The sequence below is a fragment of the Physeter macrocephalus genome, chromosome 17, assembly GCF_002837175.3.
Source record: "Physeter macrocephalus isolate SW-GA chromosome 17, ASM283717v5, whole genome shotgun sequence".
NCBI lineage: Eukaryota > Metazoa > Chordata > Mammalia > Artiodactyla > Physeteridae > Physeter > Physeter macrocephalus.
Genome location: NC_041230.1, coordinates 21068687 through 21084194, shown reverse-complemented (window position 1 = coordinate 21084194; position 15508 = coordinate 21068687). Strand labels below are relative to the sequence as shown.

Sequence of the window (15508 nt, the reverse complement as noted above, 5' to 3'; positions counted from 1 at the left end):
AAATCACACAAAGAAGCATACACATACACACTCACAAAAAGAGAAAAGGGAAAAAATATATATATCTATATATTTAAAAAAAAAGAAGAGAGCAACCAAATCAATAAACAAATCTACCAATGATACTAAACTCTAAATACTAAGCTAAGATAAATATGAGACCAAAAACAAATTAGATGCAGAAAGCAAACCCCAAGTCTACAGTTGATCCGAAGTCCACTGCCTCCATTTGGGATGATTTGTTGTGTATTCAGGTATTCCACAAATGCTGGGTACATCAAGTTGATTGTGGAGATTTAATCCACTGCTCCTGAGGCTGCTGGGAGAGATTTCCCTTTCTCTTCTTTGTTCGCACAGATCCTGGTGTTCAGCTTTGGATTTGGCCCCGCCTCTGCATGTAGGTCACCTGAGGGTGTCTGTTCTTTGCTCAGAGAGGACAGGGTTAAAGTAGCAGCTGATTCATGGGTTCTGGTTCACTCAGGCTGGGGTGGGGGCGGGGGTGGGGCGGTGCAGGTAGGGAATGCGGGGCGAGGCCAGTGCAATGTTGCAACAGCCTGAGGCGTGCCGTGTGTTCGCCCGGGGACGTTGTCCCTGGCAGTGGTGGGCTGCACAGGCTCCCGGGAGGGGAGGTGTGGATAGTGACCTGTGTTTGCACACAGGCTTCTTGGTGGCTGCAGTAGCAAGCTTAGCATCTCATGCCCGTCTCTGGTGTCTGCGCTGATAGCCGCAGCTTGCGCTCGTCTCTGGAGCTGGTTTAGGCGGTGCTCTGAATCCCCTCCTCACGCACCCCGAAACAATGTTCTCTTGCCTCTTAGACAGTTCCAGACTTTTTCCTGGACTCCCTCCTGGCTAGCTGTGGCGCACTAGACCCCTTCAGGCTGTGTTCACGCAGCCAACCCCAGTCCTCTCCCTGGGATCTGACCTCCAAGGCCCGAGCCTCAGCTCCCAGCCCCCACCCGCCCCAGCAGGTGAGCAGACAAGCCTCTCGGGCTGGTGAGTGCCAGTCGGCACCGATCCTCTGTGTGGGAATCTCTCTGCTTCGCCCTCTGCACCCGTTGCTGCACTTTCCTCCATGGCTCCGAAGCCTCCCCGCCTCCAACCCCCATCTCCACCAGTGAAGGGGCTTTCTACTGTGTGGAAACTTTTCCTCCTTCACAGCTCCCTCCCAGAGGTGCAGGTCCTGTCCCTATTCTTTTGTCTTTGTTTTTTCTTTTTTCTTTTGCCCTACCCAGGTACGTGGGGAGTTTCTTGCCTTTTGGGAAGTCTGAGGTCTTCTGCCAGTGTTCAGTAAGTGTTCTGTAGGAGTTGCTCCACATGTAGATGTATTTCTGATGTATTTGTGGGGAGGAAGGTGAACTCCACACCTTACTCCTCCGCCATCTTGAAGGTCTCAACTGGATCTAATTCCAATTAAGAACTTCAGTTGTTTTTCTCGTTTTTTAATAAATTTTATTTATTTATTTATTTATTTATTTATTTATGGCTGCGTTGGGTCATCGTTGCTGTGTGTGTGCTTTCTGTAGTTGCCGTGAGCGGGGGCTACTCTTTGTTGCAGTGTGCGGGCTTCTCATCGCGGTGGCTTCTCTTGTTGCGGAGCACAGGCTCTAGGCATGCAGGCTTCAGTAGCTGTGGTGCATGGGCTCAGTAGTTGCGGCTCGCGATCTCTAGAGCGCAGGCTTCAGTAGCTGTGGTGCATGGGCTCAGTAGCTGTGGCTCGCGATCTCTAGAGCGCAGGCTTAGTAGTTGTGGTACATGGGCTTAGCTGCTCCGCTCCATGTGGGATCTTCCCAGACCAGGGCTCGAACCCATGTCCCCTGCATTGGCAGGTGGATTCCCAACCACTGCGCCACCAGGGAAGTCCCCAACAACTTCAGTTTTAAAGAAAGAAGTTTGGACTTCCCTGGTGGCGCAGTTCTAATATTAGAACTGTAATAGTATTGCCTATATAGAAAATCTGGTATAGTATCCATGTATTTTATTTGCCCATTCACACAAAAGTATATTTCAGAAATGCCCTTATATTTAACAAACAGTCTGAATCTTGAATTAATTATAAATATGATAATCTAGCTGATAAAACTTCCATAATTTTGAGTCTAATAATTACATAAAAGGACTTTCCTTGCATCTAATATTTTAACACTATTCAACAACAGACTTGCCTGAATTCTACTACCAACGTTTATCAAGTAGTTAGATCTAGTTTTATATTCTTCCAATAAATTTTCAAAAGAGGTATCTAAATTTTAAGTAAATATTTCTATGCTGACAACAGTATGCTGGAAATACATTCTATGCTGGAAATACATTCTATTTTATATGACAACAACTCCATGGAAGCTCAAGGAAATCAGCAGATTCTTCACGAGTAATATGAAGGCAAGAAGAATCTACAGGCAGAACAAGTTTATTTTTTAATTTATTCAGAGTAACCACTCTATATCTACTATTATGTTCTTCATATCCAGTACGTATTCTCTTAATACAAATTAGCTGTAAAATAAAAATAATCTTGTATGAGTAAATTTTATAAATAATGTCTAAAAGTCAATTTTGAAAAAGTAGGTTTTCTATACGGAAAGATAAAAAACACATGCTCTTGAATAGTCCAGACTCTCAGTAATATTCTACTTTAAATACAAGGTGTTGAGTAATTGAATTTATTCTTTTTTTTTCATTCATGGGGATCTACTGGTATTGGAAACTTTGAAGTGGCTTTCAAAACAGACACAAAAGAAATGTCAGTGGATATTAAATTAAAATATTATCTGTAGAGTGCTTTACAGTTTACAGAGTGCTTTTACATATATTCTTATTTGCTTCAATAACCTGTGAGGTATGAGAGGTTTTTACCCAGGATTTGGGCAGGTGGGGAGAAGGAGGATGTCAGGGACCAAGACACTCGGTTCTTCCAAATGTACGTCCTGCTTCACAGATACCACAGTCTATAAGGAACTGATGCTATTCGTCACTAAACATCAGAGATAAGCATGTGGCCCAGGGTGGCATTTACTTTGAGGTATCGTTTGAGGCTTTTGTACTTTTAGTTTGGAAATTGCCAAAAGAGTGAATACCAAGTTCTATGGCAGGTAAGAAAACATCAATATATCAGCTGCTTGTTATCAAACATCAATTCAATTCAACAAATATTACTGAATCACCACAAAGCACTAGGTGAACATTTGAAATATACAGTCAAACAAACATACAGGGGGCTTAATCATCTTCTCCTACTACTTGTGAAGCTGTCTTTGGTGGACTTGTTTCAGGACTCCTACAGATAGTCTGTTGGGAAATCTAACTATCAGGGAATTACTCTTAAGTTCTTTTCAACAGGGTAACAGTAAGTGTCTAACAGGAGAATCTGTCAGATTATCTGAAAAGTGCCCCAATTAAATTAAACTGCAAGTCTAAAGTTAACAACTAAGAAACCACTAAAATCTTAAATAATGTTCACTATTTTATCATACAGAGTACTGATTAGTAAACCAGTTACTGAGCCAGAAGAGAACTGTCTTCAAATAAAAACAAGCAAAACCAAACCAAATCAAACTCTTATCTCCAAGCCCTGGGGCCTTTAAAGTAGGGTAACTGTACTTTTTATTGTCCGAAGAGGACCCACTTCTAAGACTAAAAGAGAGTGCAATTAATAATTAGGCATAAACTGGGACTGTCCCATGCAAAACAGAATGTATGGTCTCCCTGCTCATAAGACACATGTCCCAGTCCATCCTGTTCTAAGAAGATTACAAAAAGAGAAAAACAGGAAGCCAGAGGGAACTCAAAGCAAGGAAATAAACAAGAAAAAAAACCTTTTACAAAGCAAGTTTTCCCTCGGTTTTACAAATCAATTTGAATATTAATAATATTTTACTTAAACCAGGGTAAAGAGTGGGGGCAAAGGTGGCAAAACAAGGAGGACTGGTTAAAGTAAATTTAAGAAGCCAGATCCCTTCCCCTATCCCAGCAAAGTACTGGGATTTTCTTAAGAACATAAAGCAGTGGTTCCCTGTGCAGGTGACACTGGGCACAGCTGAGTGGAGTACATACTATACTGAAAACAACAGTTCAGGTGAATGCATACATCCAGGATGCTGAATGCTTGGTTCCTAGAATGTTGGCAGCCAGGCCTTCATTCTTAAGCCAAGAGACTTAAAGAGTCTTCTCTGAGAAATCTGACCAGCCTCAATAGAAAGACCTAAAGTTATTGACACAGAAGGTTCCTCAATGAAATATATTAGTCAGATGACCCTACTGTGAAAATTGTAATCAATAAGCCGCTTCTCATATGCTCATAGCTTCCCATCAGCTTTTTCATGCCTCACTATTAAATATGAACACACAAAAACTGCCAGACATCTAATGAAAGACTCTAATATAAAAGACAGGGCTTCCCTGGTGGCGCAGTGGTTGAGAGTCCACCTGCTGATGCAGGGCACACGGGTTCGTGCCCAGGTCCGGGAAGATCTCACATGCTGCGGAGCGGCTGGGCCCGTGAGCCATGGCTGATGAGCCTGCGCGTCCAGAGTCTGTGCTCCGCAACGGGAGAGGCCACAACAGTGAGAGGCCCACATACCAAAAAAAAAAAAAAAAAAAAAAAAGACAGAGACCAGAAAAAATATATAACAAATAGATAAATGCAGCTTTGGAGCAAAGAAAGGAAAAAAAATTTTTTTAATCTATTAGTATTCTTCTCACAGAGACAAAGGGACACTTTACAACTATGTAACAAGAGCAAGGTAGTATAAAAAGAACATGCAGAGAAGTTAAAAAAAGGGGTTCTTTGAAATGACAAACTCATACAAGGATTAAAAGATAAAGCTGAGGAACTCTTCACAGAAAGTAGAACAAAAAAACGATGAGTAATAGGAGAGATAAGAAAATTAAAGATCTAACATCAAATTAATAGGAGTTCTCAAAAAATGGAGAAGAAATCATCAACAAAAGGATTCAAGAAAATTTTACAGAAATAAAAGGACAGGATTTTCCAATACAAAGAACTTTCAAAGCATCAGCAAAAATGGAAAGAGACCCATGCCATGGCAGATTATTGTAAATTTTCAGAACACTGGGATAAACAGGAGATCTGAAAAGTTTTCAGAGAGTAAAACAAGTCACAAAAGACAGGACCACAACAGCTTAGTCTCATCAATAGCAACACTGAAAACTGGAAAACAATGGAGAAATGGCTTTAAAATATTGCAGGAAAATTATTTCCACCTGGAATTCTATACCCAGTCAAACTACCAATCAAGTATGAGAGAAACATAAAGACATTTTCAGATATGCAAAGTTGAAGAACGTTTACATGCAAGCTTTCTCAGGAAGCTACTGGGAGACTAACACCAGGACAATGAGAGAATAAACCAAGAAAGAGGAAGACATGGAATACGGAAAACAGGAAACCCAATGTGCGGGGAGGTGAAGGGAGATCCTCGAACCACAGCTCTGTGCCTAGTGTGGGAACAACCAGTTCAGATTAGAGGCTTAGAGAAGACAAAACCAATAAAACACAAAGTGTCTGGAAGTCTCCCAATGAAAATTAGACAGGTGGTGAAAGTGAACAAAAGAAACAAGATGATTATTAACTCTAAAAACATTTTTAAAAACACAGAAAAACAAAAAGGACAGAAAAAGAAAAGTGATCATAGTTCACCACATGGCTCAGCTGTGAAAAGCACTTATACAACTATAATAGTGTAAACACTCAACAACGACTTAACAAAATCAGGATAAATTTTATATTGGGAGATTGGGGATATAAAAATGATATAGTAGGGGCAGAAGGAAGCAAGGATCTATAATGCCAAAAACTCTAAAATCAAGAAAGCAATACAGCCATGATCTCTAGAAAATGGACTAATCAACTATAAGTCAGAGGATCAAAGTGCAGAAGAGGAAATAAGGAACCCCAGGGAGGAGACGTGCTTGCTGTTTTTTGTAACAATCTTATAGAACAACTGGTCTCTAAACAATAAGTATGCATAAAATTTTTATTAAACTATTTGATAAAAACAAAGAAAGAAATGAGGGGAATTATTAGAAAAAGAAAAAAGAAAATCTCTATGACATTTTAATTTAAATATCAAATGGCTTCAGGTTTGAGTTTGTACCAAAGTATTTTTCCCGTGGCTAAACCCACATCAACGTATATGTTCCCTAAATATGACTATCTACTCTCACCCATACTCTTCCAGTGTGATTACAGACAGGGAATTTTCTAAATCTTACCTCAAGCAGAGCTGCTGCAGGATCACCCTGTAGACTTTTTCCTAGTTTGTCCACCTCATCTAACAGGAACACTGGATTGTTCACCCCAACAGTCTTCAAGCCATTGATTATCCGGCCAGGCATGCTGCCAACATAGGTGCGCCTGCAGAAGGTGAGCAGTAGATTAGCAACAGGGAGATGGCAGAGCAGTATCACTTAGAAATCAAAACTCTGGACTGGGAAACAGTCATTTAGTTATCACAGGAATATAGCAAAGAGATACTATAAATTTTAAAAGCCCTGTGACACATCAAAGAGTTACTAGATTCAATTCTTATCTTATTTTCTATTGAATTCTGGCTGTAAATTACCCATGATATTAGAAGCACTGTATCTAATTTTTGCCACTTAGTGAAACTGAAAAAAATTACACTTAAATCACAGTTATGATTCTTACTCTTTGAGATTCTAAAACATCCAAAGAGCCCTATGAATTTAATTCCCATATTTTTCATAGTTTTTCTGGGTACCTCCCTGGCACTTACCAAACCCCAACATAACTACCTTCTTACAGACTGAAATGGCTGACCCAGAGCTAGCTAAAACATCACCATCTTCATAAAGGAAATCAGAATTGGTTCAAAGGACCACTCAAAATGTAGGCCTCTCCCCAAAAAAAGAAAGAAAAATTCCAACTTTTTTATTTTCAGAGGGAATAATTTGTTATTCACTGTAGTAAGAGGATCTGGGGCCAACACTATATCAAAGTTCCATTAATTCTGGCCTTTTGAATAAAACTGTGTTCATCCTATATACACTGATTGGCATAACCAAGCTCAGCCAGACATTATGTCATGCATTCAAATGTTAGAGGCTGCTTTAACATATCTGAACAAGAATCATCTACATAATTGACAAATGTACAATGACATGAAATTAAAATGCTTGTCAAACTGAAAAAAGTGCCTTTTTTACAAAGCCAGCAAAAACTTTATTTTAAGCAGCAGTTTACTAATTTTAGTTACAACCTCGCTGCCTAAGCCATGAGTAAATCAAATGCTGTTTGTGAAGAGGCATACAAGGGTGAATGCCTGCAAGAAACAAACCAAGGGCAAGTGGAACAGCGGCCGTATCTCATGATCTGCACAAAGCCAGCTCACGGAGCAGTTCTGCCACATGACTGGTATAAAGTAGGACAGAGTAAATAGTGACCTTTGAAAAGACAAGAAAGCCTTAAAAATATCGTGGGAATGCCTTTCATCTTGGGGAGTGATCCAGGCCCTGGAACCAGATACAGTAAACACTGTCCAGTTATAATAAGGAGTTAGCACATTTCAAGATTTCAGAACAGGATATAGGAACGACAAGACTCACGATTAATAAATTCTCTTAAATTCTCTCTCTAGAGAACTTACAGATTTGTCAGCCTTCTGTGAATAAGTAGGGAAGGGAAATTAAAAACAAAACAAAAAAAACCTCAAAGCCTCTAAGGGTCATTTCTTGCACATTAATTTCTTTTTCCTTACTGCTTTTGACAGGCAGATTTCAAAAACAGGTACTTGCAATTCTAGACCTAAAGTCATGGAGAGAAAATAATATTCTAGGCAGCTGCCCTTTCTAAAGAAGCAGCAGAAATCTAGGTACTAGTCACAGTATACAAACAACTCCTCCTAAACTTTCTACTGCTTCCCAGAACCTAGAGAATAAGGTCCAAATTCCTTTGTCTGGAATTGAAGGCTCTTCACAATCCAGTCCCCACCAGCTTTCCTAACTTGCTGCCCTTATGCTCTTGCTTCATCCACAATAAAGGTCCTATTAATAGCCCTTAAGCTTTTTTACCTTTGTTAATATGGTGCCTTTCTGCCCTTAATATTCTTCCCACCTAGGTAAATCCCAGAAATTCTACCAAACTTTTCCTGACCACCCCTCACAAAGTGATCTTTCCAATAATGTAATGTCTGCAACATTTACTGGCCCTACAATTTGCCTGATTCATACTTACAACCTAGGTTTTATCCATGGGTACCAAGCATATCGCCTCCTCTAAAGAGCCAGTGAGCATTCTGATGACAGAAAGTGGGTCTAAATCAGATTAGATGCTGCATATAGAGTTGTAAGATTGTTCCCCACACAAAAGTTTGTTTCTCCTATTTGTTTAAGGACAACAGATCAACAATGATAGCACCCAAAGTATCTTTCTATCACCATTGTTAAGGTCATATAAGTCTCTGAGTACTGCTTTGCATAAATAACATAACCCAAGCCTCAGTTTCCTCATCTGCTAAAATGGGGATAATAACAGTGCCAACCTGATGGATTATATAAGATCACGAGAGAACATAATAAGTAAAGCACAAAGCACAGTACGTGGCACATGGTAAGTTTTCAAAAGATGTTAATTGTAATTGTTATTAGTAATAGCTACTTAAAGTCAACTTCTAATTTCCTAGAAAAAATACAAAAGCAGAAATCAGTACACCTAAATTTGGGTCCCATTTCAATCTCTGTCTCATGGAAACAACTCTTTTTTTCTTTTTTTTTTTCTTTTTTAAAAAATTTTTTTTTTTTTTTTTTTTTTGGCTGCATTGGATCTTCGTTGCTGCACGTGCGGCGTTGCAGCGCGCGGGCTTCTCATTGCGATGGCTTCTCTTGTTGCGGAGCATGGGCTCTAGGCGCGCGGGTTTCAGTAGCTCAGTAGTTGTAGCGCATGGGCTTAGTTGCTCTGCGGCATGTGGGATCTTCCCAGACCAGGGCTCGAACCCGTGTCCCCTGCATTGGCAGACAGATTCTTAACTACTGCGCCACCAGGTAAGTTCCAGAAGCAACTCTCACAAATGTCTTTTCATAGTGAAACCAAGCCCCCCAAACCAAGTTCTCTAACCGAGTTTATGATTAATCTCTCTATCCAAAACTTTACTCCTTTTCTTATTCCCTCTGACCTCAATCTTGCCAACACTGGTCAACCAGAGTCAGATGACTGAAATTGCTGTTGCCAGTAACATTGTTAATGTACTGAAATCACTGTTATAGATCTTATCATTAACATACAAACTCAGGTTATTTCTCCAGGGCAAGATGAGCCACGGATTACTTGGCCAGAGAATTGTAAACCAGAGACATCCTGACTCCTGAAACTATGATTAGGAAATGTCACAAGATGATAATTAACCCCAGCCTTTTTGTTCTTTGCCTTTAAAAAAACCCCTCATTCAAAGATCAACTGGAATTGGATGTGGGGTTTGTCTCCCACGCGTTTGCTTGGCGCCCTGCAATAAACCCTTCCTTTGCTACAAACCCACTGTCAGAGTTTGGCTTTCTGTGCTGTGAGCACACCAGCCCTTTGCTCAGTTACAACAGCACCAAGCGTGCTCAATGCCCCTAGAGTTCCTTAATCACAGGTGACATCCTCAAATGTATACCACTAGTCTAGATGTCAAACCAAGACAACTATTATCAGAGCCTGTAAGCTACTGAAAATATCTATAATGTGCTTGTCTTTTGCCACAAGGTATGCGTAACAGGCAATTCACTAACTGAAGTTACCGAACAAACTCTGAATAAACCTTTGGAATATGAATCAGACGGTGAAAAATGTAGCAACACACAAATGAAAATGTCCTCTTTCAACATCACTAAACAAACACAAACATTTAAAAAAACAAATTAGCATACCAAAATATCCTACTGAGAAACTACATTAAGTAGGAAATAAATGAAACTAGTATTCTTTTACAAACTATAACTTTTTTGAGGGCAAAATACTGTCTTCTCTATGTTCTTCCTTGTGATACAACATCTAGAAGCAATATAGCACAATATAGGAAAGTTTGCAAAGAATGTATCATTTTAATTACTTATTATTCAGCCTGAATACATAACTACCTAGGAGTTTTTCTTAAAGTACACAAGTGAACTAAAAAACAGATGGATTCATAGGTATAATTATTACAGGCAGTTCACAGGTTTATCAGGACAATTCAACTAGTGTATAAGATACACAAAAACAAAAGTGTCTACATAGTTCAAATTTTAATTTACGAGATCAGCATTTTTTATTTTCCAAAAACTAGTCTGTGTTATACTTCAAAAAACTACACAAAATTACAATATCATCTATTTACAGCTCCATGGTAATCAACTATTTTACTACTCTGCATCATCCCTAGATATATTCAAATCTAATGTAATCCAAGAAGCTGGTCATTCTGTCACTGCCAAGGATATCAGGATAAAAGTCAGGAATAAGGGGTGTTTTACTCACCTCTTTTCCAGTACGTGGAGGTAGAAAAGCAGGCATTTACCATCAATTTTTTCATGCCTATCCAATTAAGGAGCTCTTATGGACTATAACACAAACTATTAAAGTGATATTTATAAAAAATTTGTAATATAAAAAGTTTATGTTATAATGTTAAGTGGAAAGGGTAGGATAATTCTGTTGCTTTAAAAAAAATGGCAAAAGCTGCCCAATGAAAAGTTGGGCAGGAAATAAAATGTTAAAGGTGATTGATTACCTTTGTATGGTAGAAAAACACGAGGTTTTTTTTTTTTTTTTTTTTGGCGGTACGCGGGCCTCTCACTGCTGTGGCCTCTCCCGTTGCGGAGCACAGGCTCCGGACGTGCAGGCTCCGCGGCATGCGGGATCTTCCCGGACTGGGGCACGAACCCGCGTCCCCTGCATCGGCAGGCGGACTCTCAACCACTGTGCCACCAGGGAAGCCCATGAGGATTTTTTTCCTTTTATTTTTCTAATTTTCTACCAAGGGTGTATATATATATATCTCAAGTTGGCAAAAGTAATAAACCTAAAAGAGATCCTAATGATTTCTTTTTAAAACAGAAAAACAATCTTTCAGGAACTAAAAGTAGTCTTTAATATAGCATGTCTAAACAAATCAAATTGTTCTTACAGCAGTCGTTCCTAAATCATTTGCATGGATGTGCTCATCTAAAGGATTGCGTGACTTCCAACATGTTTTAATCCTACTTGAACTCACACAGCACTTAGAGAGCACTTGACCACGTTTGGCACTGTGCTTGGCAGCACAGACTGATACAGAGGAGTATAAGACACGTGAAAACGCCTACCCTACAGAGCTCCTACTTTTAATATATCTATGTTTCACCTCTATAGGAATATATTAGAAATGTCAGAGGCCTGTATTATTTGATCACTGAGGAGCACAACAGACAGTAAGTAGTCAGTTCAGAGGAGAGTAGGATCATCACTGACTGCACTTATCTTAATGGAGGAAGCCTTGGGCTGGGGCCTCAAGATAACCTGAAAGTTTTTCGGAGGCAAGGAAGAGCTGCATACAAATATAGGTTATAAAGGAGGCTCGTGAGCAAACCGTAACATGTCTGGCATACCGTGCTAAAAATATTTTAAAGGCTTGCTGCTTCAGGTATTCTTCCCTTGTAGAGACTAATAATGAAACAGCAAATTTATTTAAAACATCATTATTTCAGGTTACATATGAAAATTTATGAATGTGGAAAGAAAAGTTCATTTTTCTTCTCATCTTGTTTAAGAATTGAGCCAAGGATTCCTTACAACGATAGAACTTTATCATCTGAACAAACAGCTGGTCAGTGACTTCCAGTTACTCTCAACAATAACTTGAGAAATATCACAACAGTAGTATATTTCACTGAGGAACAACGGCTAATGAAAAAAGATCGTTATAGAAACATGATCTCATAAAACTTCATCCTAAAAGAAGTCACTTTATACTTAATGTCTATGAACTGATTAAAATTATTTAAATGTAATATTTAAATATAAAAATGTTAAGTCGTAAAAACTGATAGATGGGAACAGAGATTCTATGGCTTATAAAAGTAGACAGAAAAATCCCAATGGAGATAATGAGAAATGTTAAATTGAAAAAAATGCGTTAGTTCATATGGAGCATAAACATGACTATTCTTCCTCTAATCCACTCAAAATAATATTAACCAAAACAATGGGCCAATATTTAGTCAGATCACTATATTTTCCCAGTTTAAGATTTAAATGTAAACCAAGTCATTTTTTTTCTTCCCCATCTTTCAACTCATTATCATTTTAACTCTAAAAGACATATCGCAGGTTGTTTTTAAAATAAATTCCTAACTTATTAGCACCTTCCTCCACATAAACAGGTACTTCTACCAAAAGGCTGGAGCTCCATGCGTGGGAAAATGGGGAAAGTGAGTGACAGAATCAAGAGAATAAGCAAGGAAGGTAACAGAATGCAGCTCTGTTTTTCCTTGGCTATTTTACGGCTGCAGAACAGTGGTGCCTACTCACAGGCTGCGGAAAAACAAAACTCTGCATGAACTCTACTTGTGAGCATGTGACCGGTACTTAAATGCCAAGACCTGGGTGTTCCCAAATGCCCACACACTCCACCCCGTGGCTATGCTATAATCCTCTGCTGTTCTCTCCCCTCCTATCACCTCCTCCAACCGGCAACTCTGACACAAGCGCATACTCTTCTCTCAACCCCCTCCCCTTAACCACCACACCCCAAGCTCCACCTGCTTCCAAACAGGTTTTCAAACAGAAATTTTCACCAGGCTTTGATAACTTAGTGGGCAGCTGGGTAATAAGTCCCCAATAGCACAAGGGCAGATTGCTATAGTGTTTAGTGAAACATCTGGTACAGGGATGGCTAGTGAGTACATGCTTACCAGCAAGGTGTATCAAAAATCAGGCTTAGGAGAATGAGTCATAGACAAACCCTCACACCTTCTATTTGGCAACAATCATAACCTCAATTCGCACCACACATTTCTAAAAAGCTTATATTTACACATACTTTAGGCAAATACACAAGCTCCTTTCACAAAAGACTCATAAAGAAAATAAATTCTCATTTTCTTTAGGTTCAATCCTCTTAACAACAGTCACACACACGAAAGGATACTCGCTTGAAAAAAGAGAACAAATTTTAGGTCTATCAGTTTCAGTAAAGATTGAAAACAGAGATCTGTTTAAACCCAACAATGCTCATAGGAAGTGGTGTGGGGATTATGACATTACACACTGCCTACCAACAGGCATCATAAAAATACATTTTCCACAATTCTGCCACATAAATTAAATAATAATGCCCAAAACAGGATATTTTAGGTACAATTTAAGAATCAGATTGAATTTTATAAAAAGTCATATTGAAGCTTATAAATCTAAACTTGTCCTCCTGAGAACTGAGAATTAAAATAATAATGAAAGCTAATTTTTAGTGAATGCTCAGTGTGTGCTGGGCACTAACCACTCTCCAAGTCTTACTGAATAATCAATACCAATGTAGACAGAAATAAGGACAAATACCTACATGTCATGTGCCCATGACATTAATTTCACATGACAGTGACTCCACAAACTCACTCTCTAAATTCCATCAAATATCACACAATACTGTGCCACAGATCATAAAAGGAAGAAATAAACTAAGACAACTCTGAGTGCAGGAATCAAGTCTCTTGCATGGAGAACACCTCCCTAAAGCTCTGTAGCATGAATCAGAAGATTTAGGCTCTAGATCTAGCTTCTCCAGGATTGGTCCACGATGCCAATTTCTTTACAAAAGCAAACTACAGCCTCTAGTGGCACATGTGAGAATAAGAAAGTCTAGGCAACAAAAACATGATTTGAAATTGCCAGAAAGACTGACCCAAATCAATTCCCTCACCTAATTTGCAGTTCTCATTGCTTATTTACTAAAATCTTGGAACGCTTTTTCTTCAATGCGTAAGAATTGTAAACAAGCAAATAAAAGAATAAAAAGAACCATTTTTCATGAAAAAGTTTCTGAAATAGTTTCCCATCCCTGTCTAAGGATCCCATGAATAAGGCAAATGGAAAATAAGACGTTATAAAAGCATCGTATTCTTTTCTTTTCCCCACAATACAAGTTTAATCCATATTCACCAAACTGTAAACTTGCATTTAAATTACCCTTGGCCAATGGCAGTTGTTCACTGCTTGCACTGGCATGCCTGCCAAAGCCCCCACTTATAATCTGCAATGCTTTTACAACTTTAAGATCGAGTTTATGATCTTGAGGTTGGACGTTTTATCTTCAGTTTAATTACTTTCTACTCAAAGTTACATGCCTTTTTAAAAAAAATTGTTTTAACTGAGATATAATTGACATATTACATTATATTAGTCTCAGGTATACAACATCATATTCTTTTAAGCAGTTCATAATTTCTACATTTTTAAATGTTCTACATTTTTAAATGTTCCTTAACACATAAGCTATAGGTATGTTTTCTCACAACTTGCAACTATGAAACAGAGGTTCATATTTTTCCCAAAGCATCTTCTGATATGAGCCACAGAGAACAAAACAATGAACATAACATGCAAATCTCATTCTAATAATGTCAGATTAATCAGAGACACAGTTCTTACAGTTTAATGCATTTTTATAGAAAGGGTGTCAAAAATGCAAAGCCTTAATTATCTTTTCTCCTTATTACTCATACTCACACTGCAAACCAGCCTCCTTGAAAGAAAGTTTAAAATGCAAACATAATCAATTTGATATCAAAGATTTCTTATCTCCTCCTACTTGCCTGCTATTGCACTTATTTCTTAAACTATAAAAGTTATGGGTCATTATTTATGAAATGCTATTGGGCCAAAATGAATATAAAAATATAATATTTAATTATAACTAATTTATAACTGCATTCAAATGAGATTCCAGGAAAGCTGAGGCACAGACCCCCCCGGTCCACCGTCACACAGACATCAAGGTTAGTTTGGGTATACCCTGACGGTAGAGGCTTTAGGCTAGCAGGTAAGTACCATAAATGTCCTTTCCATTCAAGGTAACACAAAGAGCCCTTTAAGAAAAAGATACACATTATGCCTTGGCTTTTTTGGGGGGGGGGGGGCTCTAGACAAATGAAAAGGAAGGAAATCAGAGATTAAACCAAGTGAAGTATTCTACCTATGTCCTCGAATGTCAGACTGATCACACACGCCTCCAAGTGCGATCCTGTGGAACTCTCGGCCCAGAGTCTTGGCCACTGATCTTCCCACGCTTGTTTTACCAACGCCAGGAGGGCCGACAAAGCACAGAATGGGGCCCTTCAGGTTGTTTTTCAGCTGTCTGACAGCCAAGTACTCCAGCACTCTTTTCTTCAATTTTTCCATGGCATAATGGTCATTATCCAGAAGAATCCGAGCTGCTCGAATGTCCAGACGGTCTGTCAAGCAACCCAACAGAAACAATCTGAGCATGTGGAATTTTTCAATGGGAGAACTCCTTTCCAGGCTGGTAAGAGTCAAAATAGT

General features: G+C 38.9%; 1 protein-coding gene across 2 annotated transcripts in view; it reads right to left on the bottom strand.

Moving 5' to 3' along the window:
* LONP2 (lon peptidase 2, peroxisomal) overlaps nt 1-15508 on the bottom strand; it is a 104186-nt gene that overhangs the window by 66168 nt on the left and 22510 nt on the right. For both annotated transcript variants that reach the window (XM_007105702.4, XM_007105703.4), the window contains 2 exons: nt 15162-15420; nt 6232-6373 (listed from right to left, as the gene is read on the bottom strand). In XM_007105702.4, coding sequence (XP_007105764.1) covers nt 6232-6373; nt 15162-15420 — 401 coding nt within the window. The remainder of the gene's footprint in view (nt 1-6231; nt 6374-15161; nt 15421-15508) is intronic.